Below are 27,685 nucleotides of genomic sequence, written 5' to 3' on the forward strand. Positions count from 1 at the left end.
CAGAGATACATTGGATTTTAAGGCTGACAAACATAAGCACAACTTGTAAACACCATCTGCAAGATGTCCAAACCATTAGTATTGGAGAATATGGCCCTGGATCTGTACTGAAATACAATCTCTTTCATTCTCATAAGAGTAGTCACTCTAAATTGTTTCTGAATGCAATAAATACAGTACAAGTAAACACAGCACCTGGCACTTCCCTGCATAAATGAGAAGAATTAGCATACAACATGATTGTGGTATTTTCATGACAATTTTTCAGGCAAACAAACCAGTGTAACTTGCAACTCGCTCAGAAAATAAATGGCAGGTTTGCCAAGACATGGTTACTCCTGCTAATAATACAAATGAGAGACAAATTATTTTGTATGAGGTCCTAGATTATGGCTGTTAAAATATGAATTTGATTTAATGTTATAGTCATAGTCATTGAATAAAGGGAATTTGGTTCAGGTTGTGAGTGGGAGAAAATGTGGTCTCAGCAGGTCAGAAGTGTCTGCCAGGCCAAGCTAGAAAGTGGGTTTAGCTAAGTGTTTGTATGCTAATGTTCTTCCACCAAACTGCTTGACCTTCATCTCCCAAATTTATGCCATATTCTTGCTTGTGGTTTTGAGGTCTGTCACTACCCTGATGACTTGGCAGGGTAATTAGGAGCAGCAGTTCAGTACTGTGGTTCATTATTTCAGTCCTGGTTATGTGTCCTGGTTCATGTGTCACCTTATTCTGTCAAAATAAACAGATCTTTGGCAATAGCTGTCTGCACTTTGTGGTGTGATGGATCATCCTCAGAATGTGTTTTTCAACAGTTGGTCAATGATGTTATATCTTTAAGTACATCTATAAGTTTAGAAGAAGATTCCACCAGTCTTGTGACATGTCAAGGACATGTCACGTTGACTTGGCTGGGACAAGAAACCCTCTGAGGCTCGGTCACAATTAATCCTCTTTGTGCATAAGATGGTTTTGTGTTTCCTTTAGGATACTCTTAGCTGTGTTTTGAGGTGTAGGCTTTCTGCTCAGTGTAGCTATTTGTATACAAATGCATCCCCATATGTTTTTCAGCCATAATGCTGGTATGTGCTGTTGATAGATCTTGGCAGCTGAGTATACAGGTCATAGAATATGTATGTGTCAGACCTATCTGAAGAAACAGCCCTTGTGCAGGTGACAAAGACGTGTGTTTCAAATAAGAAAATTCAACCTAATAGTTAGAATTTTGCAAAATTGGTGTATCTGCAACATGTTAGCTGCATGTTTGTAATATACATGAGTAGTGTGTATATACATATGTATATATGTGGGTACATATGAGGCCATTAAAAGAAGTATTTTCAAAAATCAGGCCTTTGAAGCCCTTGCAGGGCAGGATTATTTTCAGCACTGTATCTCTGTCTGAGCTGGTTGCCTTAAGCACCCTATCTTTTCAATGGAGATTCAGTCAATGTGGACAGGAGTGTATGGGGTCCACCTCATCCTAAAAAAGTCACCTCAAACAGGCTGGATTGGTTTGCCACTAGAAATCTCCTTTTCTCTTAATTAACTAAAAAGGGAGCCTCTAGGGATGAGCTCAGTTGTGTCTAAAATTAGACCAGAGGAATCCCAGCCATATTGCTGACTTTGCTGCAGATTGCTGATTGAAATCTTCCATACACAGTACAAATTTTAGGTCTAATTTTCTGCCATTCTTCCTCTTGAGTAGTTACTTGCTCCTGTGTAAAATGAGGTTAACTTACCACTCATTTTAAGCAAAGGTTTTAACTTCTTGGTTTTCTTTACCCTTTATTTTTTTAAAAAAATCCTTGTTTGGTGCATTCTGGTCCTGTGCAAGGTGAAAGGCACTACAGAGTTGGTCCCTCTGGCTCTCACTTGGGACCTGAGCTGTGAAGTGAGTATTTAACCTGCAATTAGCATTTATTCCTGACCAGTCTCTTCCTCTGCCAGTCCCAAGCCAACGGTGCTACATCGGCAATGGCACAGATTACAGAGGGACAGCCAGGACAACCATTTCTGGACACAGCTGCTTGCCCTGGAATTCAGACCTGCTTTACCAAGAGCTTCATGTTGACAGCATTGGGAAAGCAGTGCAGCTTGGCCTGGGGCCGTTCCCTTACTGCAGGTGAGGAAAGTTCTGGCTTGTCCTGTAATTGTACACCAAGAGATGGTTGTGCTGTGGAAGTAAGAAGGGCCAGGGATCTCAAAGCAGGCATTACACCTGTCTCAGAAAAGCTAGACTGACTTTAGTAATCAGTCAGCCTGACAAAGGCTGGTAGATAGGCTCAGTCAATAGCTGGGCCTGCTGAGAGAAGCTCAGATACAAAATAATGTTGGCTATTCCATGTCCTTTTTTTTTTTCCCCTGGGTAATGTTTTTTGTTTTTTCAAATAAGACCATAATGCAAAGCTTTTGACATGGTTTATTAATGCTTATCCAAAAGGAGAAATCAATGCAGTAGCTAAATTGAAATGGCTAAATTTAATTTCTTATTCTTTGCTTGTTTAAGACATATCTTAAAGAAATACTTTCAAAAGAGAGAAGTTATTTGGAAATGAAAAATCAAAGCACTATATTTAAATAAGGTTGAAATGGGATATTGAATTTATTTTTTGGGTTTATTACAAAAGAAAACTATTGCCAAACAAGATTTCACAGTGTTTCAATTTTGATTGCAGCACATAGTGATAAACTACATTTCTGCTGAAGCTTTCTCTTAAGCTATAATGAAAATAGCTTGTGCTATGTAGGTTTGTGCCTTCTCCTTAGTCACCTTATGTTCTCCTTGTTTCTGAGGTTTCCATGAGCTCAATGGATATCCACAAATAAAGGAAATGTCTCTATCTAGAGAGAACATTTCTCATCTTGGAGATAAGCAAATGCCAAACCTGCCAAACTGTAGATGATTCTCCATAAATTACTGGTGTATGCCTAAGATTTTGTTTGTTTGCTTGATTGCTTATTTTTGTGTGTATGTGTGGGGTTTTTTTTTTAATGGAACTTAGACCAGGAAAATCAGAACATACTGCACTTCCTAATTTGTTTGGTGATAAAAAGCATTCACACCTGATGAAAGTAGCTCTTCTTTATAGAACACGAGCTAACAATAAACAATTCCTACCCCCTCCTTTAAGCCCTCCCACCTTTATTTCCAGGGCTTGATCCTCATGCAAACACTTCAGTATTTGATGTATGGTGTCCCAGTAGAGTTTGGCAATTTATCTAGCACATATTTTGTGCTTTGATAAAAGTTGAGCCCTTTGATTTACATTATTTATGCCCAATATTCACTTTCAGATTTGAAATGCAGAGAACAAAATGGTGTAGGAGCTGATGTGTTCATGTTCTGTAGAGCTGAGAAAAAAGCTTTTCACTTTTTTTGTCAGCTTGTTACAATTTCTGGGGATATCTCTGCTGTACTATATAATCCTGCAGATATCTTCTTCTTCAAATGGTCTAATTTAGAAACATTGTTGGCGGAAGATGACTCAACCTGTGTTGCTTCTTCAGTTCTGAGAATTTGAAAGTGCTCTAATCTTTTTCTGAAGAGCAGTCAGATTGAAAAAGAAAAAAAATAATCAGAGAACCTTACAATAACAGATAGTGCTTGTGATAAATACAACTGAAATTAGAATTACTGCTTATCTGGAGCTCTGAATTACCTTTTCTATTTTTCTTTGTCTAATAAATAACTTTCCGGGTCTTCAAAGTCTCCCTATATTCTTGGAGGTGTAAACTGGGCAGATTTCTGGTTACTTATAATGCACTGATAAAGACAGGCTGTATCACAGAGAAACACTCATGGAATCAGCCCAAAATCTGTTTAACTCCAAGGTAACAAAGGGCTAAATGGTTTCCATTACTCTTTTTTTTTTTCCCAATCTTTTTGAGGAATACCATATTTTCTTGAAATAGTCTTTCATTTCCTCAGACTCTCCAGGGAATGTGAACCTGAGATTTCCAAATTCATTTTTGCTAGCTATTCTTTTTATGGATTTTCTGTAATTCTACCTGTATTGGAATCTCCTTGCCTAAAAAATAACCTGAAGCAGGAATCTCTCCCATGGGATTTAGTTCTGAAAATAGCTGAGCTGATACCCATGAAAGCACTTCAGTGTGGGCTGTAGTTAAACGCTGTGAACATGCTCATGCATCCAAACACTTGTAGGCAAGTTTTCCAGGTGTTCACTCGTGTCTGTATTTCAGGTCCTAGAGAACCTTAGCCTTGGTTACTTTTAAGATGAAGAATTATATTGAAAGGCTGCTCACCCTTGTAGGTGAGCACTTTGTCAGGACCTTGTAAGATGGCTCAAAATCTGAGAGTCCTGTCAGTGCTCTGCATGGTGCAAGAGGAAAAAGCAGAAAATATTTGGGAAGCTTGGAACAACACTGTGGTTAATGCTTTTAATTCCCTCTTCCCCTGAATTAACTAGAAATCCAGATGATGATGATAAGCCCTGGTGTTACATCATGAAGGACAACAGTTTGTCTTGGGCATACTGTGACATTCCAGCTTGTGGTATGTAAAGACTTTCTTCAAATTCATGTTATGAATGAATGAAGATTTATTGATACGACAACGAGGTTTCACTGTATAATTTTGAATGTTCTACTGTTCCCAGGAGTGTTGAATATTTTACTGTTTCCAGTAGACCACAGGCTTCTTTTGCATTTTCTGGAGCTGTGATGCAATCTGTGATTCTTGTCCTGAAATAGCAGTGTCGTACTATTGGTCACAATTGTGCCAATATCCCCAAATTTTCTGCTATAAAGTGCAAGGTGTCAGAAATGACTGATGCTTTGGTAAAAATTGTCATCACCCTGGGAATTACAGGCCCAGAAAAGGGAGTGGGCCTCTGTGAGCAATGAGAGGTCTACATCAGGAAAGTGTATGAGACATGGTGTTCAATGCCAGAACATAAAGGTTCTGGTGGTCTGATGCCATATCCCTTTCTATCTCAGCAAGCAGGGAAAGGAGGCCACCAGTTCCAGACAAAGTAGATACTTCTGCAACTACCAGAAGACCATGTGGAAGAAGACATAAAAAAAGAAGTTTTGTGAGACCTAGGATTGTTGGGGGATCTTCATCTCTGCCTGGCTCTCACCCCTGGACAGCAGCTATATATATTGGAGAGAGTTTCTGTGGTGGAAGCCTGGTTCAGACCTGCTGGGTTGTGTCAGCAGCACACTGCTTTGCTAACAGGTAAACTCACCCCTTAGTGTGACAGTGGGTGCTCACGACAAACCCGAACTGAAACAAGAGAGAAGATGAGATTATAAATGACCAATGTCTCAAAGGGAATTTCTGGCAATTTGAAAACTCTTCATGATCTAAAAAAATGGCTTGGACTACTATAATCTCATAAGCCCTTATCTTGTTCCTTAAGGAGTTTCAGAGAATTTAAACACCCTGACTAAAGGAATAAGGTAGGGTGAAGCAGCACATAGGATGGGGCATCGCATGTGCAAGAATCTGCAGGGGAATAGAAGTATTTCTCTTCTTCTTGGTTACCTTTCTGAATGTTTATGCCTGTTTTGAGATGTAACAGAGATGACTATGCTTACTGCTGTGTTTTGTTCAGAAAGGCTGAGACAGTCAAGAAATGATTTATTGGAGATGATAAATTACTGTTGGTTGACATAAATAGAGTGGGCTGAGCTTTAAAAATGCCACATGGAAGAACTAAACTGTCAAACTTCTGAAGCTGATTTTATAGAGAGGGTTTTTTTTTTTCTCCTGTGGGACACTGGAAAAAATATTGATTATAGGATGCTCTTACTTTATTCTAAATACTTAATTTTCTACAAATGTTCAACACTTTCCATGATTTCAGTTTGATCACATTGAAGGGAGAAGTATTACATCATTTGATACCCATTGTTCCTTTGCATAGTAAAGAAGCCAAGAGAAACAGAAAGCCTTTTGCCAGAATATAGACACTGATAGCTTGTAGAGCTAATAATACCACTGTGAATGCTGTACTGAAGCATTTGGAGCTTAAGCCACAATGCATTTGTTTTTCAAATGTTGTGAAATAGCTACTAACTTTGGCAGCTGTTCAGGACATTTCCACCCACTTCCAGCTGGTCGTTGGGTACGTACAGATTTTCCATAATTACTGCATTGTAATTTGCACTCTTCTGTTTGTTTAGTACCTCTGGTAGTCACAATTCCAACTGTTTTCCACTAGGCGACAATAGATACCTGTGCAGCTCAATTATTTCTTTTTTCTTTTCTGTAACCCTTCCTTTTACTTCTTTTCCTGAATGAACCATCTGTAAGTCATAGTAGAACCATTCAGTGCTTCTAAAATTATTCTAAATACTGTTGCAGAAAGTGAACTTCCACTGTTTTACAGGCCCAAAATTTGATTTACTACTGCAAAAGTACTGAGAAAAACATGGCCTTACATATTGATCAAAGAACATTTTACTGTCTTTTTGTATTCCAGTAATACAGAATACACTTTGCCCTTTCCTTTGTTAACCATAAGCATAGCTCCTGTAGCAGGGTTGCTGCTGTCCCTCTGCATTACAACTGTCCAGAATCTCTTTCCTCTGAGTCCATGGCTGCTGTGTACTCAGTACTGGGGGAGGTTCTGGGGTGCTTTAGCACCCCACGGGCACAGAAATGCAACCAGGGAAACTTCAGTGATGCAAACCACTCTGCATCTGTGCATGATGTGTGACTCCAGGTATTCTCTTCTCCTGCACTGGGTAATAAAATATAGGAGTGCTCCAATGTTGAAGACACTTGCTAAATCCATTGTAGACTTATGCAGATTGAATTAGTTTTAGAATAGGAGTGAAATGTGAATTCTGTTGCTTTCAAAGCTGGAGAATATATTGCCTTTCCTAAACACTTCCTGACTACTCCCAAATGTCCCTTACTTCCTAGTTGCTGTACTTGTTCTTATTAGTTTTCTTTCCTAGGAAACTGGATATCAGAGAACTCTGGTCTTCGTAAAGTAAAAAACTGATAGCTGGAAAAGATGGTGTGAATTGCAAATACTGTGTTCTCCTCTGGCTGTGAAGTTTCCCATTAAATCCATGTGCTTTTGGGATTTCACCAGGTTCCTTTTGATTCTGGACAACAGATTTAACATAGATAAGCAAGTCTTAGAACTGGTGATATCTTTTAGGTGGAAGCTTCCCAGATGTTCCTGAATTGTCAATGTGCCAGCACCTTCAAACCTTGGCCCTTGACTGTAATTTTCTTCTGGAGACTGGTTTCCTGTCAAGATATCCACCACTGACTCATCTTTTGATCCCTCGTTTCTTTCTGAGCAGTTTTTGCAATCATTGACAAAGTTGAGTTTAAGTTGACTCGGTTAAGTTTCTAGGGGAGGTGTTTACACCCCCAAAGATGCTCGCTAGCTAAACAGCAGCTGGGCAGCAGTGTCTGTGCTGGCCTTTTCATTCTTTCAAGAAGCAGCAGCCTTTAATTAGGTTAATCAGGACCTACAGAGCCCACGTTTCACTGTTACATCTTTTTCCTTGCCCTCTGTAGGCAGGAAGCCTGGGAAAGAGGTAAAGGCATTATGAGAGGGTAAATAATGGACATGGTGGGAGGGCTGAGGTTACAGTGGTTCATAGGATACCCAGCCACTGGAAAATCAGCTGCATTTGTCCTGCTAATAACAGAATTGCTTGTCTCTCTTTTGTATTACAGTCCACTAAAATCCACTATTAGAGTAGTTCTGGGTCAACAGATATTTAATAAAACGACTGATGTAACACAGACATTTGAAATAGAGAAATACATCTTGCATCCTCAGTATTCCGTGTTCAATCCTACTGAACATGATATTGGTGAGTATTTTTGTTCAGACAGTTTTATTTTCCATTTACTCAACCTAGTGTCAGGTTTAGATGGTCTGCTAGAAATTGCCTTTAGAATGGAAAAATCATAGATACCAGGAGAGGCTTTTGAATGCAGGGGTTCTTAGTTCTACCAGAGTTATAACCGCATCTGAAAGCTAGACAAATTCAGATGAAAAATAAATTGCAAATTTTAAATAATTATGATAATTAGCCTTTGGAGCAATTTACCTAGTTGTGTGGCAGATTCATCATCACTTCAAGTCTCTGTGAGATTAGGCATTTTTTCAACTGAACCAGAAGCTGTAGGCTTGATGCAGGAATCACTTGGTAAAATTCTATTGTCTGTATTGTATAAAGGATCTGACTAGATGAATGTAATAACCCCATCTGCTCTGAAAATCTGTGATACTAAGAATCATTTTTTACACTGAGATGGATTTAAAAATCATCTGTCTTATCAGTCAGAAGTTAAATGCCCTTCTGATTGACCTTACAATATTAGTCAGATTGACAATGGAGCAGCAACTTACCTCTTATTTTCTGATCTGCTCTTGTGAAAGTTGTCATGTCACCCCAGGGCACCAAGCTGTGTGAGCACTTTGTCTGTGAGACTATTTAATAGCCTGACATTGGGAATATTTTAGGTCAGGCATGTACTGGCTTTTTTTGCTCCCAGATGGTATTTTCTACTCTGTAGCAAAAAAGCATTCAAGTTCTGTGTTGGTGGGAGCTCTGTCACAGTGTACAAGGAGACAAACTAGATCTGAGGCATTACTCTGCCCTGAAATATCCTGGTGAAAGCCACTCGTGACGCTTTGAGATCTCCTAGCTATTTTAATTACTCTGAAATTAGGTAGGCATGCCTCACCAGTGTGCTATGTCCAAATCTAGGGAGAGCTGAACATGGAGTGCCTAGGACAAGTCCAACTGCAAAAATAAACGGGAAGGCAGAAACTGTGTTGAGGAGGAAATATGCAGAAATATCCAACTGGACAGAAATATGTTCTGTCCAGTCAGTGATTTCTACTGATGCAACCAAAGAGTTATGTCCTGCTGAAAATATATTTCCAAAGGAAACAGTTATCACATGAGTGTTTGCTAGGAAATTGGAGGCATTCAGAAGCAGGCAGAGTTAGTGGGGAAGAAGAGCAAGGTGAGGAAGAGCAAGCTGCTGAGTGTGGGAGCAAGCTTTGTGTGGGCTTCTCAGGCTGTGAGATGCTGCTTCAGTGTTCCACTAAGGCCAAGAACTGTAGCTGGTAGAGGAATAAGACCATCCAGTGAGGTCACTTGCTTTCCACACAGCTGTGCTCACAAAACTTTGAGCTTCCAAAAGGCCTGATGAGAAGGTTTAATAGGTGTGTCCACATTACCTCAGCTCTGTTCTCTTTGAGTGGTGTGGCTAAACCAACATGCTGCCCTTGTTCCACCCAGTAAAAAGCCCCATTGCTGCTTTACAGCCAAATGAAAGAGATTTTCGACAGGGGAACCAATTTTTGAAATCTTTCAGTATCAATCTCATGATGCTGCACAGCTATGTATTTACACTGTTCTCAGCCCCATGACTGGCTAGTAAAGATTGTGCAGGTTATGTAATACTTTATAGCTTCAAGAAGCTTGGTCTTGAAATGTCCTGAGGTTTTATTCCTTAATTTTAAAGATCTTGAATTTCACTGATCTCAGTGACAATAGGACATGAAATACACCAGCTCTTGGAGTAATTAGTTTTTTAATGGAATTGGAATTAGACCAGTGACCAGGCTTTCAGAAGCAGTGAGTATTTGCACATCCTACTTATTTCAGCTGAAAGTTGAGGATATGTCACTGTTATTTAACTATAGGGTGGGAGGAGACACATGTATTTTCAATCTTACCCCTTCTCTACAGAAGCACTGAAGCAAAATCTGCTCAGTGAGCATAGCATAAAATAAATATTCCCACAAGGGGAGTAGCTGAATGTTTCAGCCTTCAATCTATTGTGAAATCAGGTGCTGTTGAGATGAGTCTGTCTGTCTTTGATTGAAATATCTTAATTAAGAGAGGCTTAGGGGATAATTAAATTTGTATCTGAGACCCATTACTGCCAATCCCATTAAAGAAAGGGAACAGTCACTTTCTTCCTCCTGTATTTTCTGCTCTGCAGCTTTGATTAAGCTGAAGAAGAATGGCCAACGTTGTGCTGTCAAGTCCCAGTTTGTTCAGCCCATCTGCCTGCCAGAAAGTAACACTGTTTTCCCTGACCAGTTGAAATGTCAGATTTCTGGATGGGGGCACAAGCATGAGAGTGAGTAAAACAAGAGTTGGTGTCTGTAGAAAAAAAAGATAATAAAAACATAACACTCAGGTGTACCTTATACAACTGAGAGCTTGGTAAAATGTTTTGCAAGGGACTTCTGGTGGGATTCTTTTTACCTTTGGAGCACCTTTGGAGCTTACAGCATTTACATCTGAAGTACTGAATAGAACTTCCTTTATAGGCCTTAGAATTTGGAGTGTGGTTCCCTTGACCAAATGCTTGTACCAATTTCAGGATGGAATGAGCTAGCTAGGTCTTGGTGGGCTATGGTGGGGGGGAGAAAGTAGCTCACTAAAGTGCCAAAACCTGGAATTTTAGTGAAGTCAATCCCTCCCCTGATTTCTCCAGGTAGAGGTTTTTAACTTCAGCATCAAGAAGCTTTGAAGACATCAACAGGAGAAGGCCAGATAGACTTTGGGTTAAGAAATGTTTACATTTCTTAGAAAAAAGTCACCCCATCCTTTCAGAGGAGGAATTTCAGGATTATGAGGCTGGACCATGCTGCTTCAATGTTGATATAGCAAAGACCTCTGCAGGTAGATGAGAAGGATTGAGGAGCTGGCTGCCACATTTTGGTGACAGACATAGTATGAGCAAATATCCCAGCCTGAATGTGTAGTCTAAAGACAAAAAGAAGTACTGGAGCCTTTGAAAAACGAATGGTATCTGGAAAGATGTGAGGACAAGACTGCTGGGGTACTGTTCCTGAGTCTCTAGAAAATGAGAGAAGCCAAAGTGCATTAATGGCTGGATATTGCAATACTGTTATTTTATGGAGTCTGACTGGAGGATCAGAAAGTGATCATTATAAAAATTATTTTATTTTAAAGATGTCCATAAAATGAATGTTACTGAGAGGTGCTAAATGTGTTTATTATGTGTTAAATGTCTTAAATATGTTGTATTGTGCCTTGTGTTTTCATGTTATGCTCTTGACATTCTATAAAAATGACTTTCTCTTCCTCTCTGGGATTTTTTTAAAGATATATCTGGTTATTCAGATGTCCTGCAAGAAACACTGGTTCCACTTATTCCAGAGGAGAAGTGCAGAAGTCCTGAAATTTATGGAACAGAACTCACAGAAAATATGTTCTGTGCTGGCTACTTCGATAGCAAATCTGATGCTTGTCAGGTAATGCTGGGTGTCATCTCTAGGCAGGTGATAGAAATGTATTTTGGTCAGAAATATTGCAGTGTTACAATGCTTACTTTTGATTTTATAGTGTTCCTAAAGAAAAGAAATGTTCCCAAAGAAACGAACCTTATGTGACTGTTACACCTTCATTTTTTTTTATTCTGTTCTATGCCAATTAAGCTCTACAGAAGGGCTGCAGGGTATTCTGTTCCTCCTACCTTCAGATAAGGCAGTGGTTGTGCACTGGAGGGTGTGTTGCTCTAGCTCCTGGCTGAGCCTGCAGGTGGTGGCAATGGGTCACTGCCCAGCTGGCAGGGATGTGCTGGCAGGAAAACCAGCATGAACTTGTGTGGGGACAAATCCCAGTGCTGCTGCCTCTTGCCTGAGGGAAAATAAGGACACCTGGGTGGGTGGAGAGGAGCAGTGGTGAGGCTTGGAGGAAGGAGCTGAGGTTTCTATAGGGGATGTGACTGAATGGTGTAGAATGTCAGTCAGTTGGAAACTGTGTTATGCAACTTCAGTCTTTCATGGAATGACCTCACGCTCTTACTGCTTGCAGTTATGTCACACCTCGGCTCTGAATAAGGATGCAGAATTGTTGTGGTGATAGATGAGGCTTCTTAAAATGGAGGAGCAGATTATTCCTTACATAAAACTTCAGATCTCATCTCAAGTTCATTTTGAAGGAGGAGGCTTTTGCTGTATTAACATAAATTCGTGAAAAGGGAGCACATAGCTAATAGCTGGCAGTGTATGTAGAGAAAAGAATATCACGTATACTGTGTGCTGGAAGCCCCATAGGGGTCATAAACATATCCAAAGAAAGGTGTCAGGAGTGAAATGGCAGCAGCCAGCAGTGGCTCAAGGCCAGGGCTCAGACTGAGGCTGCAAGGGTTCACACGAGCCAGAGAGGTGGCAACTACCCTGCCTGCCCTGCTCCCCTTGCCTTTCTCAGGAAGTGCAAATACAAGAGACAACATTACAGCTGATTCTCTCTCCATGCCCTGGAAAAACAGAAATCAGGAGTGAGAAGGAGAAAAGAAAGTAGAGGGAAGGAGAACAGAGTTGCCCAAAGACAAGTGGTCTGCAGAGAATGACAGAGTCTGAGAAACAGAGATTCAGAGTCACAGATGTTGCTGAAGAACAGTGCTCATGACATGAAATCATTATTAATGAAGCAATAATTCATTTTTCCCTATTGTCAGACTTGTAGTGTGGTCTGAGGAGAAATAATGTAGACTTCTTAATGTAACAACAGATGTAGCTGACCTCTGGGTTTTCTTTATGCAGACTCAGGATATTAACCTGTAAATCATCTGTTATGTATAAAAATATTCCAAGACCAAGAAACTTCAAACGGACAGTGTGTTTTCCTTGATTATTTTTGAAACATTTTCTTGGAAACTTTTTTCATTTAATCAGTGCACTGATGCCAAAATTACAATCAATTAGGCTAATTGTGAAAAATAAGCAGTCAAGCAAGACTTCATCTGATGTCCTTCACTTATCACAGAATTCTTCAGTATAAAGGCAACACAGTTTTCCTATGTATTTTTGTTCTCAAGGGATTTTTCTTCCGAGTTAGGAAAAAGTACATTTTTCCTTGATCTCAAATAACTAGACTGATGACTGCTTTCATTAGTACCATTTACTAAGCCACATTTTTAATTTATAACATCTTAATTGCTCTAGAAAGTCAATGTAAGAGTAACAACAACAACAACAACAACAACAATAATAAAATAAAATAATAAAAACCCCTGTCCTGAATGTTTTCAAGGTTTAAAATAAGTAAAAATGTTCAAAATTAACCCTTGCTGTAGTGTAGTTTGGGCTGCTTTTCGGTTTATGGTTTAATGACACAGTAAATACTCAGTAGCAAATTCAAACACATGCAAAACCCCACATGCCACATAAAATTACAGCATCCCACAGTCACAAAGTGTGGCTGTATACAGCATCTTTCTTTGAAAATCTCATGTTCTCTGAAAGTTGCAATAAGCTGCATTGAGAAACTCTCCAAATGCACCCATGTAGTCTGTCCATGCAGTGCTGATATTACAGCACAGTGTCAAGTCTCACAGGCTTGTTCACTTCCATTGAAAATGATCTAAATCAACCCTGCTTTTCAGTCTGAATGTAAAAATTTCATATATTTAGACAAAATCAGATATTTTGATACTTTTGTTTAATGCATAATTAAAAAACCTCATCATTATAGTTGAATGTGACTAAAAACACTTTCTAGAATGAAACTTCAGTAACCTGCTGCTTCCTTTTTTTTCTAAGTTCAAATCTCATTCCTATTTTAGAATTTTCCCAAACTGATCTTCGACTTTCTATCAAATTAGATAACCTTTGCTTCCTTTTGATGCAGGGAGATTCTGGTGGACCTCTGGCTTGTGAGAAAGATGACATCTCTTACCTCTATGGAATCATCAGCTGGGGAGACGGCTGCGGCAGAGTCAACAAACCTGGAGTATACACAAGAGTGACCAACTATGTCAAGTGGATAAATGAGAAAATAGCCCCCCGAAAAGCTAGCTGAACAGTTAAATACACTAACATTGGAAGCTGGGTTCAGGAGTCTTTTGGTTTTATTAAAGTGGCATAAATATTTTATTAAAAACTGGTATGGAAACTGTCATGGTAATCCTTAGCAGTTCCAAGCCAGACCACCAAAAGCAGACCTGCTCCCTCTGATGTCAGCAGCCTTGCTCTAGCATTCTAGGGCTGTGGATTGCTCAACACACATGACTGTGTGTTTTTATTTGTTTTAATAAAAAAATCTCAAACATATTGAGACAGTGCACGAAAATCTACAACTCTCTCTCTGCTTGGTGGATTACATAAAATGTGATTTGATGTGTTTTGCAGCTTCTGGTGGAGCTGTCAGCCCCCAAGCCAACCTGCAACAATACTGTTCTTGTATTCACAGTTGAAATAAAAAAATAAACAGGAGAATCAAAAGTGAAATTCCCTCTTCCTGAGAAATGATCTCTTGACGCTCAGGGCAAGAGAGAGCAAGAGAACAATGTAGGTAAAGCTGGTCCTCAGCTAACTGCAACAACAGTTCTGGGGAAAGAAACCAGAGGGCTTAGGTTTTGTTTCAAGCAAAGTAAGTATATTTTTATATAAACATATTTCTATGTTCCACTGACGTAAAATCAGGAACGTGCCTCAGAGCTCTGCTGAATCTGGTGTGCAATTTTCCAGCAAGGTTAACGCAGCTCCCCCTGAGAGCTCAGTCATTTGCTGAAAAATGCTGGAATTGGAGCAGCTGATTTAGGTTGATACAGCCAGGACCTTTTGCAGACTGTGATCTGCTCCTTGCCCTGAGGATAGCAATGGAAATATTTCATCTTAATGATAAATCCCTAAACGTTTCTTTGATTTGACAGTGTTTTGAAGATGTCTTAGGTTTTGTACTAACAAGTTGTTCAACAATTTAGATAATTCAGAAAGGAGGTTTCTTGTGACGTATTTTTCATCTGGATGGCTGAGGTGCAGCCTGACATTTTCCTTAGGGATTTGGTGATATCATAAACCACAGGCTTTACTGTCATGGTCCATGGAACTGTTATGGGAAAAATCAAAGCAATTATTACATTATACAGCTGTTTAGGGGCAGTGGACTCAGCTGTATTAGAAAAACAGAAAATGATTTGACATAAAAAGCCTGACAAAGAATGGATTTTTTTTCCTGTTATCAGGAACCCTTAGCCATGTCAGATGTGTACATTTAAGTGTTGATGTGAAATGTATTTTTTCCTTGGCAGTGAACATTTATGAACTCTCTTAAGTGTTTCAAGCAAAGTTGTGTTTTAAAGTAATAGAATATTAAAGTGGTGTCTAGATATTCAGATGTGTGTTTTGTTTTATAGTACTTGCAGTGTCCTCATGGGTTTCTTAGTATTGGTAAATGTTATCTGCAGTTTCAAGAGATTTTTTAAGGAAAAATAACCAAAACCTGCATCTGTGTGAGTACAAATATACAACAGTGCTAATCTAGATAAATGATGTAAACTATTTAATAAAAACATTTACCCTTTGTTTCTTGAACTTAGTCTGTTATGTATAAAGTTACAGTAAGATCTTTGCATCCCTCTGTAGGTTATTCTACAGACTGAGAGCTGGTAGAAAGATGAAATAACACTTTGTGCTTGAAGGCATCCAAAAATCTCTCCATAAAGGTCCATTTCAGCCGGTGGTGCTCCCAGTTTAATGCAAGTGTCACAGACTTTTCCAGTAGGCAGATGTAAGCACCTGGATATGTTTCTCAGCTATTGATACTGTGAGTCCCAAGATTAAAGCCTTTACCTTGTTTTTTTGAGGCACTAAACACTAGCTTGAAAAACTGATATCCACCTCTGGGATCTTGATTTCAAAACAAGCTGAAGACACTTGTGAGGCTTTGCCTCCCTGGCTGTTTGTAGTATGACTTGCTTAATGCTTAAAATGAATGTGACCGTGTGGCAGGACTAACTGTACCTGCTGCTGAGGTAAGTACTGCATCAGCAGGAAGGAACTATTTGCTCTTCTTTGGAAGAGATTCATCAGGAATGGGTTTCCATTCAAAGATGAAGCCATTCTTTGTCTGTATCTGTTCTGTGACTTCAGTTTCACTTTGAAATTAACATCTATCCATACTGTGCACAGTTTTGATCTTGCAGGTTTGTGTTGTATATACTCTCTAGGTCTTCTCCTAGAAGTAAAGAAGGTGGCTGTTTGAGAGGAAAGGTGTTAGACTGGTGTTTCTGACATGTGTAGAGTTTTTTTAGCTGTCCTGTTTCCAAAAATCTATGCTACTTGTACCAGTGCACAGCAACACCAATACAAACAATAACACACTTTAAAAAAATATATCGAATTGTCTGTTTTCTGCCCTCAAAGGTCTAAATGACAAGTCTCGAGCTGCCACTAATTTGAATACTTTGAACACATTAAAATTAATTTGTGGCTTTCAAAGCAGCCTGTTTATCCACTGTGACTGCATTGACTTGGTGGAACTAAATGAAAATCATTTGAGCATCAGCTATGAGGTGACTTGCACTGCATTACAAGCACAGAGAGGGGTGGCAGGGAGATGTCCAGGTTATGTGAGATATCCTGACCTCTCACACCCTGACATCAGTCATATTCCTATGGGGCACTCCAGCATCTGCCTCCTGCCTTTCTGTTGAGCATTACCCCATGGAAAATATTTCTCCATATTTTTCACCCTTTTAAGTGATTATTGCTTTGGTTAAAATGAAAACCAAACTCAAATGTACTACTGAAATTTTACGTGCTATTTTTCCTAACTCTATATTGAAATTGAATTAGAATGCAAAGCTGGTTGAACAAATACTTCCCTAATTCATTATGAAACACACTTAAAAGATGGTTTGATTAAATTGTATGTTATTCTATGCAAACTGACCGATTTAAAAGAAAAAAAAATGCAAACATCTAAAACCCCCCTTCTATTATGCTACTGAAAGAAAAATGTGCTGTAGTGCTGTTTAAAAAGGGCTGAAGAACTAATTACCATCAAATAAGATGCAGCAGGAGTATTTTTGGAATAATGGACTCTAATTAGTCCATTGCTAATGGAAATAAATCTGAGGACATCATTAACACATTCTATTAATTGTAGCTCTTTCGGGTTTGGTGTAAGCGGGTTGTTATCTCGTGACAGTTGCATTGCAAAAAGGAAAAAAAAAAGTGAGAAGAGTATTTTTATCTGGGGTAGTTGGCAGTGTCTTCTGGGAGCCAAGGAGAGCTGTAATTATACTTTTGAAAAGTGAAAATTGGGCATTATAAGGAAGGTGCGGTAAGGGCGCGTTTCGGCCGGCCAGAGGCGAGCCCCGCTCCGCGAAGAAAATCCGGTCCGGGCTTTGCGGCCGCCCGGGCGCGGGGCAGCCCCTGCGGTCAGCGGCAAAGTCCGGAGCCGGATCGGGCCGGGGGTCGCGCCCGGAGCGGGGCCGCGGCTCTCCGGGTGCCCCGGCCCGCACCTCGCCCTCGGAAACCCTGGGGGAAAAAAATTAAAAAAGTATTAAAAAAAAAAAAAGAAAACCAAAGATCTCCCAACCCAGAAGTAAAACACGTGAACAAACACTGATTGCGTCGGTCCGCAGAGCCCCTTTTTTTCCCCGCGGCAGGCCGGGGGCCGGGCAGCGCCGCGCTGGCCGCCCGCCCGCCCGCGGGGCCCTAATAAAGCTATTTTGGAAGTGACCCCTCGGGCGGCCGGAGCGCGGGGCGGGCGCAGCGAGCCGGCGCAGCTGTCCGGAATCATGACTGAAGATGACGGATTCCGTGGTGGTGGAGGGTCACGTCAAGTTGAGAGACGGAAAAAAGGTCCCCGCTCCCGGCGCCCCTTCGGCCCGCGGGGGTCCCCGACCGCCGCCCCCTTGCCCCGAGGGGAGAGAGCCCGCTCTCCCCTGCCCGGCCCCGGCTAACCCTGTCCCTTTGCCTCTCGTTGCAGTGGAAGAACAGGTGGCTGGTGCTGCGCAAGCCCTCCCCGGTGGCAGGTAAGAGGGGCCCGGCGGTGGGGAAGGGGCTCGGGGTGCGGGGCTTGCCCGGCTCCCCGGGGCCAGGGCCCGCAGGGCCCTCGGCGGGGCCGTCCCGGAGCGGCGCTGCCCGGGAGCCGCGTCCGGCCTCGGGGCGAGCTCCCGCACCCGCTAAAACAACGGGAAAAGTGACTTTCCAAGGCCCAGCCATTGCATTTGGTGCCCGTTCAAAATGCACTTTTTATATTTTCTTTATTTTATTTTTTTTCTTTTTTTGTGGGGGGCGGGTGGGACGGACTTATTTTTTCAGGGTGATTGCTGGCTGTAAAAAAAAAAAAGCTGACATTGTAAGCTTGGTAGTTATTTTTGATCAGTGTTTTGACAGAAAATATCACTTCAGTTTAAAAATAAAATGACATTTTGAATTAAGGAAGGGAAAAAAAAAAAAAAAGAGAGTTTCCACGCTTGTGAAGGGGAAATTGAAAACGTTACACGGAGCTGATGTTTTACTGCTGCAGAGGGAAAAGCAGGCTTCAGGTTTCCCCATCTGTGCCCAACAGGGAAAACATTTGGGTCCAAAAGTTTATCCTTTGAGAGCTAAATGTTGCCTGCACTTAGAAAACGTGAGTCTGCATTGCTGCAGAATGGATTATGGCAGCCTCTGGCTCTTGCTGGAAAGACTGAAGGCTTCTTAGTAATTCTTTGTTACTTGTAATTCGTTGTTACAGTAATATTTTAGTGTTTTAAAAACCTGTGTCTCGTCTAAATCTGTGAAACCTCTCTGTGTGAAAGGGCATCTGTTGGTGGTAGAGCTGGTATACAGACCTGTGAGCATGGGCCTGTGTTTCTAACGTGAGTCAGCCAGCTTTGAAGGGGGTAGATGGTGGAGGCTGGCTGATAATATAGCTTAATCCTCAAAAGTACTATTTTTATTCTAGCTGAATTATCCAGGTTTACTAAGAAAGTCCCTGGTGGTTTGCTTTTCTTGGTATGTAAACCATAGCCATTCTTCAGACACACAACTGTATTGTGAATGTTTAAATACCGTGGTTGCAGCTGTTTTTGCTAACAGGTGCACCAAGACAATTGGGGATCCATGCAAAGCTCTGCATTAGTTAGCAGACAGTTCAGTCTTTCAGTCATTTTTCATTTCTGTGGATAGAGATTTGGCCAGTCCCTTGCCCTTCTGAGAGCTGCAGGGCTCCTCAGTGGGGCTGGGAGCACCACCCCCAGTATTTATAAACTGGTGCATGGGGATATTTGTCTTTTGTAGTTTCTAGCTCAGCTTAAGGTGTGGATATTGCAGCTTTGATATTGACCATCAATTTCATCTTCCTCTGAGTGCTGTGTGATAGGAAATGGACATAGGGGAAAGAAGGCTGCTTTTGTCATAAATGCAAAAGGCAGCAGAGGTCACTCCCCTTTTCTTTCGGGTTTGCTTGTGAAATGCTTGTTTTCCCCATGGGGCTGTGGCACTTGAACTGGTTTCTTCCATTGCATAGTTACTCTGTAATAAACACCTCTGGGAAGGGGTTAATGACAACTGGTAACACAAGCAAACACTAAAAAAAATAAATAAAAGAAGATGTGACACATAATGGTTTTTAGCAATGGCTGCTGTGTAGTGTTTAACTGGGAAACCTGAGCTGACAGGAGCAATCTTGCAGTGCAGTCTGCTTGCCATTTAGTGGTTGGGTAATCTGTGAGCTACTGTAAGAATTTCATTTGTGGTTTAGTGTGTTCTAATGAAAATACAGACAACAATGGCCTCTCGGTCTTTAGAGTCTGTAATGTGAACAGCTATCCTAGCATAGCTCCTAATGCTCAGAATGAATGAGTCAGTCCCTGCCAGACCCAGGAGAGGATCTGAAATGCCACTGGACTTTGAATAAAATAGTGAAGATTTATTACTGGCCTCCTTGTTTCTGAGCCTGCAGATTACCCTTGAAACACACCTTCAGTGTTTGCTTCCTGAAAACAAGGACGATAAACTACCTGGGGGTGGGCTGGGAAAAGAAATCGGGAGTTTTACATTGACTTGATGGAGCTGATCCTGCAGTTGTCTAAAGCTCCTTTGTATTGCAGCAGAGTTCTGAGAAGTTTGCTATGGTTTGTGCTCTGCATCATCATCTCTGACAGTTTTGCTCCTTTTAGACTGTTTGCTCATGCTGGTGTACAAGGATAAATCTGAGCGAGCGAAAGGGCACAAGGAGAGGAGCAGCATGACCTTAGAAGACATCTGTGGCTTGGATCCTGGGCTCTGCTATGAGGGCCTGAATCACACGCTGGCAATCATCTGTCTCTCCCAAGTTGTGATGCTGGGATTTGAGAACAAGGAAACCATGTACGCCTGGGATGTACGAATACGCTACAGTCTGGGGGAAGGTAACCTTTGTTTTCTCACACTGTTGGCTTGGGTTTTTTTTCCCCGCAGGGTAAAAAAAATGAAGAAAAGTAAAGCAAAAATGCAAATAAAATGGTACAGTTCAGGACAAGATTGCCACTCGTTTCAGAGTGCAGAAACTGTTCTCCCCCTTAGATGTTAAAGCAGGTATCCCTTACAATAGGTTTTGGCTGCAGTACCACCCAGTACTGATGGATGACTATGACAACTCTTAACTTGGGGTTTTGATTTTGACACGGATGGTGTGTAGCTTTTAAACAAAGTGATCAAACTTCTGGTTCTGCAACTGACTCAGGGATTCTGGCAAAAGGACTCAGAGGGAGCCTGAATTAAGAGATGCAAAGTCCTGAGTAGAACTTTGCCAGTTCATGCCCAGTTTGCTGAGCTGCCTACTGGGTGTTGCACTGATAATTCCCATTGCTGCTAGTGTGCCATTTCAGAAAGAGACTTTTTGCAATAAGGAGTATCATCAGACATGTTCTTTCCAGCTAACTTCACCTTTCTCCATCCTCCTATTTTATTTCATTGGTTAGCAGCTCTAAGATGTACTGTGGTGAACAAAGAGTGATAATGTTGGTAATCCATAGTATCTCTTATGTTTGTTTAGTCATAACTAGGGAAGGAGGGTAGGTGTGAGGGGAGACACACATTAGCAATCTTTATCATTTGTTGCATATGCTCTGCCATCTGTTGGGTTTGTGGGCTCATTCCTTTGCAGTACATATGTAGAAAGATGGCCTGAGAATTTTAGAGTAAAAACATGTAGAACTATCAGAAGAGAGATGTGTTGATGTACCTCTCAGGGCTATCAAATACAAAGCCTGCATGACAGGAGAGGTTAGAGGGGTTGCTGAACAATACAAGAATGAGTAGCTGGAGTGGTTGGTGCACTTGAATGGTACAGCTCTGTAGTCTTCCAGTGCTATTTTTTTATTTTTTTTTCAGGTTTGGGATCTATATATAGCATAGACATGTCCTAAAAGCTGAAGGAGTATCTGAATATGAGAGAGTAGGTCTGGTTTTTTAAGATCTTGCATTGATATAGTGCTGGAGTAATCTCAGTTTGTGTGTGAGGGTTATGGTAGGGATTGGAGGATGTGCAAAAGCAGTGAAGAGTTTTTTTTCAAGGAAAGCTGTGAATGAGATAGGAATAGAGCCTACTGGATTATGACATTGCAGCCATGGAGTAAAGGTGAAGTAGGAGAGACTGTGTGTGTGTAAGTGAAGAAATGCAGAAGTAAGAAAACAAGTGTAATTGGTTGAACTGGCAATACTTTGTATAAAGTTAATTGCAAAAAAGCTTAGGGGCAAGAGAATAAACCAAAGCATTGACTTTTTTTTCAGAATTTTACCTTTCAGTGCATGTCTAATTTGGAGAACAAAGTCAAAGTGAGGGTAGTTTTAGTATACAGAAATGGGAAAGAGAAAAGATGAAGAGAGGATAGTGACTGGTGTTTTTTCTTAAAGTGTAGTAAGAGTGCCTTTGTGTGCCTCGAAAATAAGGTGGCTGGATGATAAAAATAGGCTAGGGAGAGATGACCTCAGAGTCTGGGAAGCGAAAAAAAAAGTGAAAGGAGCTGACACTGTTCTTGAATGAGGACCACAGAATGGAGGCGTTCGCACTGGAGTTCCCAGTGTTTTCTCTCAGTTTTTAGCAGATGAGGTTGATGTGATTCCTGGAATGTGCTTTGGCTCACAACTCATTTTGAGAAGTTAGTATACTGCAGGTCAGTGCATAGCTGTGAAAAGGAAAAGATGAGCTGAAGAAAGTGATGGATTTAAGTAGTACCATTTGTTTGGGGATATATTCAGCTCTGTGTCTTCACAATTTTTTTTTTTTTTTTTTTTAGAGTAGGAAAAGTCTATGGCTGGGGAGAATTTAAAAAAAAATTCCAATTTACCAAGAAAGCAGTGTATGGAAAAATCTTCATTTTCAAATATGCTTTTCCTTTTCCTTTGGCTTTGTTCAGATTTGGGTATCCTGTATTTTGACAATGGTCTAGAATTTTGGGCTGGAGCTTTGTTAGCAGCAGCTGTTGTGACTTGCAACTGACTGTGTGAAGAGTGGGCTTCATTCCTCAGTTTTGGAGCAGAAAGAATCCTGATGCTGCTTCTCCCATGGTTTAATTGCCAGCAAAATACCAGGCAGAGTTAACTGAGCAGAGGAGTGCAGATGACATTAAAGATTCCTTTCTGAGCATTATTGATCATGATGGTTTTGCTGTCTTTTTCATAGCTTACGTTTAAGCAGGTTGCGTAACAACTGCGTGCCCAAGAGGGGACATGGTGTGACTATTGATCTGCTCCCTAGCAGTGCTGCTGGTAGAGCTGTGGTTAGTTAGATCTATCTCTGTCTCCTTGCACATTTCACTGGAATGACTTTGTGGCTAATTCTGCTGGAGCCTTAGGGAACTTAGCAAATGCATGTCATAGATGAGGAGTTGGCTTACAGCTCGGATCGTGACTAAGAATATAGCAAGCAGTTAGATGAGAAGCAAGACTCAGACCCAGATGAAATTTGTGATGCTTGAGGAAGCATGGGCAAGAAATGGGGAAGAGTGGATGTAAGAACTGAGAGTACCTGGAGGTTACCCTGTAGATTTCATAGACAGGGAGCTGTTATTATGATCTTTGATGCATAATCAAGAGCTAAATCTATGTGCTTCTCGATAAACACCACCAAAACCCCTCCTCCTGGAAATGAAAGAAACTAGAGCAGTAGTGGAGGTCAAAACAATTGTTTGAGAATTATATGCTTGCTCACTTAAATTGCTCCCTTTGAAACACTGAGATTTGAGCCCTTATAGTGATCCCAATAACTTATAATTCAGAATGCAATAGCACTGGAAGAGAAAGTGGGAGACCAGCCTAGAACAACCACTTTAGGTAAGGATACTGCAATGTAGACAATACTGAAATTGGGATTTGAATTTGGATTTTGTAAACTTGAATGAGATAGGTGTTTCTTTTTCTTTCTCCACTCTTAAAATTTAGGGTGTGAAATATGAAAAATTACCTGACATCTAAAAGTGTTTGTTACTTATAAATCACTTAGTTTCCTAGTCATTTTAAATGTCTTGGCATCTACCATCACCAACTCATGAAAGAATCACAAAGGCTAAAAAATGTAATTTTCCTCATTTTATTGCTAGGGAGGAAGTGAAGCAGTTTATTAAAGGTTGCAGATGAGTCAGTGAAAGACAGATTTGTTTAGTTCTTTGAGTCTTGGTTTTTGGGCTTCTTGAGCACCATTTTATATTTGTGTATGTATGTGGGAAAGGAGAGACAGGTTAGAGGAGGAGACAGAAAGCAACCCATGTAATGATGCAAGGATGGAAGAGGTAAGTGAAGTCTAGGCTGGATAACTGACTAATCTGAGATAGGGATTAGCCTGGAAGATTTCAGATAAATCAATGTAATGTTACAACTTTAATAATTTGTAGCATTAGGCCAAGATATGATGGATTTTTTCCAATCCTAAATTGGCATAATAGGGAGCAATGGTTTTACAGCTATTTAAATATGGCTGATTGGGTTCCATGTAGATCTTTATGGCAGAGCCTCATGGTGTGGGCAGGGTTTGGTCCAACTGGTTTGGTACCACGTCTGAACAGAATGACTTACAGAACACTTGTATATTCTGCAGTAATTTTTTTTTCTTGTTTGGTAGTTCATAGATTTCAAGTCTTTGTAGCCCCTGGCACAAAACTAGAGAGTGGGCCTGCTACCCTGCACTTCTGCAATGACATCCTTGTCCTCGTGAAGGACCTTCCTCCCAGCGTCATGGGGCAGTGGAAGCTCTCAGATCTGCGGCGCTACGGAGCCGTCCCGAACGGATTCATCTTTGAGGGGGGTACCAGGTGCGGCTTCTGTAAGTACAAATGCAACCTCTCCTCTAAATGCTGCTCGGTGCCTGCTGCAGAAATGTAAATGCACTCTCATTCCAAGGGGAGATTGCAGAACCAGCTGTGCTGCTTTGTCAAACAGGCAGCCTCTGATCAGAGGGTCTGTTCTGAGTAGATTTCTGCAGCTTCAACCCTGGTGTTGAGGAGAAATGTCACTGTGGGCAGTCCTGGCTGAAAATTGGCCTGTGGCTCTGCAGAAGATGTTTAGTCAAAAGCTGCTATTGAACACAGAGCAAAAATGAGGTAATGAAATTTTATGGCTTGTGTTATGCAAGAGATAAGGTAAAATGGCTTAGTGTTCAGATTATTAAATGATGATTAATTATTTTATTGTTTGCTGAGGGGAAAGTGCTATGGAACTTTGAGGCTGCAGGCAGTATCAATGTTTTCATTGTATAAATGCTAATTTCTAAATCCCATTGAGGACTTTTTGCTCCTAAAAGTTAGAAAACTCTCTGGTCCCTTCCCTATTAGCAGCTTTGTAACTATGGGGTGGAGCCATGTGATTTATGAGGTACAAGTGAAATCAAAGAAACTGAAGCTAATTTCTGTAGTCTAGTAGCTAAAATACACCTTTATAAGGAGATAAATCTCTTGTTCCAATAGCCAATTTAGGACTTCTCACATTCTCACTTCAGATAAAATTTATGTAGAAGGTCTGAAAACGATAGTTAATTAATGCACAGGTATAATAACATATCATTAGGTTTATATAAATAAGGTTTTAATTTCATAAGCAGAGTTTGAAGCCATGCTGAATTGATGATCTGTGAGCACAGGTGGGTATGCAGATTGCCAGTTTGGATGTGAAGTTGTTTGATTTGCATACTTTCTTCAATAAACAGACTGAAAAATCAGAAGATTTCGGAGTTGATCCAAATCCAAATAGATTCTTCCAGGGACTTGCATACTTGCATAAATTCTGGTTGCTATACTTCTGTGGAGTGGAAACTCAAGTTCCTGACCTCTTTCTGACCTGACAGGAGGGTGTGGCCAGGTGGGGATTGCTCTCTTCTCCCGGGCAACAAGGGACATGAGAGGAAGTGGCTCTGCCAGAGGAGGTTTAGGTTGGGCTTTGAGAGGAATTTCTACACAGGAAGGGTTGTCAAGCATTGAAATGAGATGCCCGGAGAGGTGGTGAAATCAGCATCCCTGGAAGTGTTTAAGAAATGACTGGACATGGCACTGAGTTGACATGGTGGTGTCCAGTCAAAGGCTGGACTCAATTATATCAGGATCTTTTCCAACCTCAGTGACTCTGTGAAATGAGGAACTGTAGATGATGGAACCTGAATTATCCATGGCAGTTTTTCTTTTTTTTTCCCTCCCTTAAACTTACATTAGTTTTTGGTAAGAAACAGGAAGTCATCTGAAGCTCTCCTGTGTACATGCTTTTTAAATATGAAATTATTCTTTTTCTAAGGTTACAAGTGAACAGAATTGGAAAAGTGCTTTGGAAAGGGTCCCACTACCTTGTGGATCATTCTTAAGAAATGTGTGTGTTGATAGCTGAGACCTTTCAGTTGCCATGAAAGGATATTTTTGCCTTTCCCCTGCATGTGTGAATTGAAAGAGAAGAACAGCATAGTCAATTTGGTACAAAATAGCCTGCCACAGTTGGAAACTCTTTACAAGTTCAAGCTGATCTTGTTGAAGGACTTGTTGCCCTTAACTAAGCAGTCAAACATATCCGCAGGCATAACAACATTTAAATATGTGTTTAGTCTAAACACTTGATTTAATATTGCCACTATAAGAAAAGGCTTTTTGAAAATAGAACCTAAAGAAAAATAAATCTGATCATTCTTGACAGAAGTGTGTTGGTAAAGACAAAGACCATTTTTCTTCAGATATCTTTTACTTCAGTCCTCTGGAATTTTTGAGGAAACAAGTTGAAAAAAACTGGAAAAAAATGATATGTTATTACAGAAGTTGTTTTAATTCGTAAACAAAAGCACTCTCCATTACCCTGTCATGTAAGTGTAATATAATATTATGCAGACTCTATTATTAATGTTACTTTCCTATGGGTTAAAGCATATCTTTGCTCACATTCATCCCGTGGAGTTCCGAATGCAGAGGATTAGTGAATTTAAGGTTTAAATATCACTGTAATAAATACCTTATTAAAAGGAACAAATAATCTAGTGGTTCAATTGTCTCTCCTCTCCATAATAAATTACATGAAGCCCCAAACTGAAGCAGAGCTTTTTTGGGTATATCTGTGGTAGAACTGAGGTCTAAAAGGATGTGAATTTGTTTTAGCTTTCTGTTTCTTGCTTCCTCACAAAAGTTTTTATAAATATAAAATACTTAATTATGTTCTGTTGCTTAGCACAGGTTTAATTCAAGTCCAAAGGCTTTGGTACTCAGTCCAGGAAATGGGAAACCATCTGAGATAATGCTGAGATTTCAAACATTAAATCTAGGTGCATTTTTCAAGATGTTTCACAGAAATTTATTCATAAATACGAAGAAGAGCATTTACATTTTGAACTCCTCTTGCTCTTAACATCACAATTGTACTTCTAGAGATTAAAAAAAAACGTTTTTCTGCTTCTGAAAGCTGCAAGTAGTTGTAATAAATCAGTTGAGACTCCATTTTCTTCATGCAGAAAAGCCAATTCTTTATTCACATTACTTATTTTATACAGTTTTCACAGACCTTGTGTGCAACACCTATTGGCTGGTAGTTTCCTTACTACTTCATTTACTGGTCAGAAGGTGATTTGTGTGTATGTGCTAAGATTGAGGTTATTTACATTTTTCCTTTGTGGGTTCTCATGGAGCAGAGCTGATATTTATGCAGGTGCATTTGTTTTTCTCCCCAAGAAGAGGTTTTTGTGTTAATGAACTCTTCATACCCAAGACTGTTTCTGCATGGGAACTTGGAAACTACTTTAGTTGCACTTAGAAGAAGTGATAGTCTATCAATTAGCATAGCAAGGCCTGATTTCACAAGGCCTTTCTTTTATAACATCTTTTATCTGTCTGCAACATCAAGAAGTTATTTTCTGGGCCAAAATTTTGTTCTCCCTGTAGCTGAAGCTTAGTCACTCACCATTTGCAAAAAATCAGGTGTCGTGGCCTAGCAGTCATTTGAGAGGTTTACATGGAAGAACAGGCTGGAAAAAAGGAGCCTGACGCTTTCCTAAATTCCCAGCTCAATTGGCATGCACCAGTTAAAATGACCAGTTGCCAGGAGAATCTTCACTTGGAGGTCAGAGTAAAAAAAAATCAAGTAGGGTAATAAAAAGGCACATTAACACCATGAGACTTCAGGCTCTCCAGTGTTCAAGTGCTTCAGGATTAGCTGCCAGAGCCTGATTTAAAGCTGCCTCATATTTTCTGACAGCATCTCCTTGAAGAAAGGAATTTGTAGGACCCTTAATGCCCTTTGAAAGAACAAATGCTAATTGCAGGGTAAGCAGGAGTAGTTCTGCGGTCATTTTGGTATTTTGATAAAATTTGATACTTCCTTCCTTTTTTCCTTTCTTGCTTCCCCTCCTGCATTTATTTGAAATTTAGAAGTAGTAGGGGTGGGAATACTCTTTGCCATTTTCCCCAGGAAGAAGAGCAGTGTGAGATACCCTCTGAAGGGGGGTACTCGAGGCCAGGGCTGGGATGTACATGCTG

The 27,685-nt window shown here is 40.5% G+C and overlaps 2 protein-coding genes across 2 annotated transcripts in view; both read left to right on the forward strand.

Annotated features, from left to right (window-relative positions):
• The window catches only part of HGFAC (HGF activator), a 40,528-nt gene extending 25,239 nt beyond the window's left edge, over nt 1-15,289 (forward strand). Inside the window, exons 8-14 of the mRNA XM_063402200.1 lie at nt 1,948-2,122; nt 4,431-4,516; nt 4,960-5,200; nt 7,670-7,809; nt 9,962-10,102; nt 11,098-11,246; nt 13,627-15,289. Coding sequence (XP_063258270.1) covers nt 1,948-2,122; nt 4,431-4,516; nt 4,960-5,200; nt 7,670-7,809; nt 9,962-10,102; nt 11,098-11,246; nt 13,627-13,797 — 1,103 coding nt within the window. The 3' untranslated portion in view covers nt 13,798-15,289. The remainder of the gene's footprint in view (nt 1-1,947; nt 2,123-4,430; nt 4,517-4,959; nt 5,201-7,669; nt 7,810-9,961; nt 10,103-11,097; nt 11,247-13,626) is intronic.
• A 1,392-nt stretch (nt 15,290-16,681) lies between these two features.
• Nucleotides 16,682-27,685, forward strand: part of DOK7 (docking protein 7) — a 60,056-nt gene continuing 49,052 nt past the window's right edge. Inside the window, 4 exon segments of the mRNA XM_063401548.1 lie at nt 16,682-17,642; nt 17,644-17,761; nt 19,895-20,125; nt 23,815-24,015. Coding sequence (XP_063257618.1) covers nt 17,535-17,642; nt 17,644-17,761; nt 19,895-20,125; nt 23,815-24,015 — 658 coding nt within the window. The 5' untranslated portion in view covers nt 16,682-17,534.

Source organism: Prinia subflava, chromosome 7, assembly GCF_021018805.1.
Source record: "Prinia subflava isolate CZ2003 ecotype Zambia chromosome 7, Cam_Psub_1.2, whole genome shotgun sequence".
NCBI classification, from domain to species: domain Eukaryota; kingdom Metazoa; phylum Chordata; class Aves; order Passeriformes; family Cisticolidae; genus Prinia; species Prinia subflava.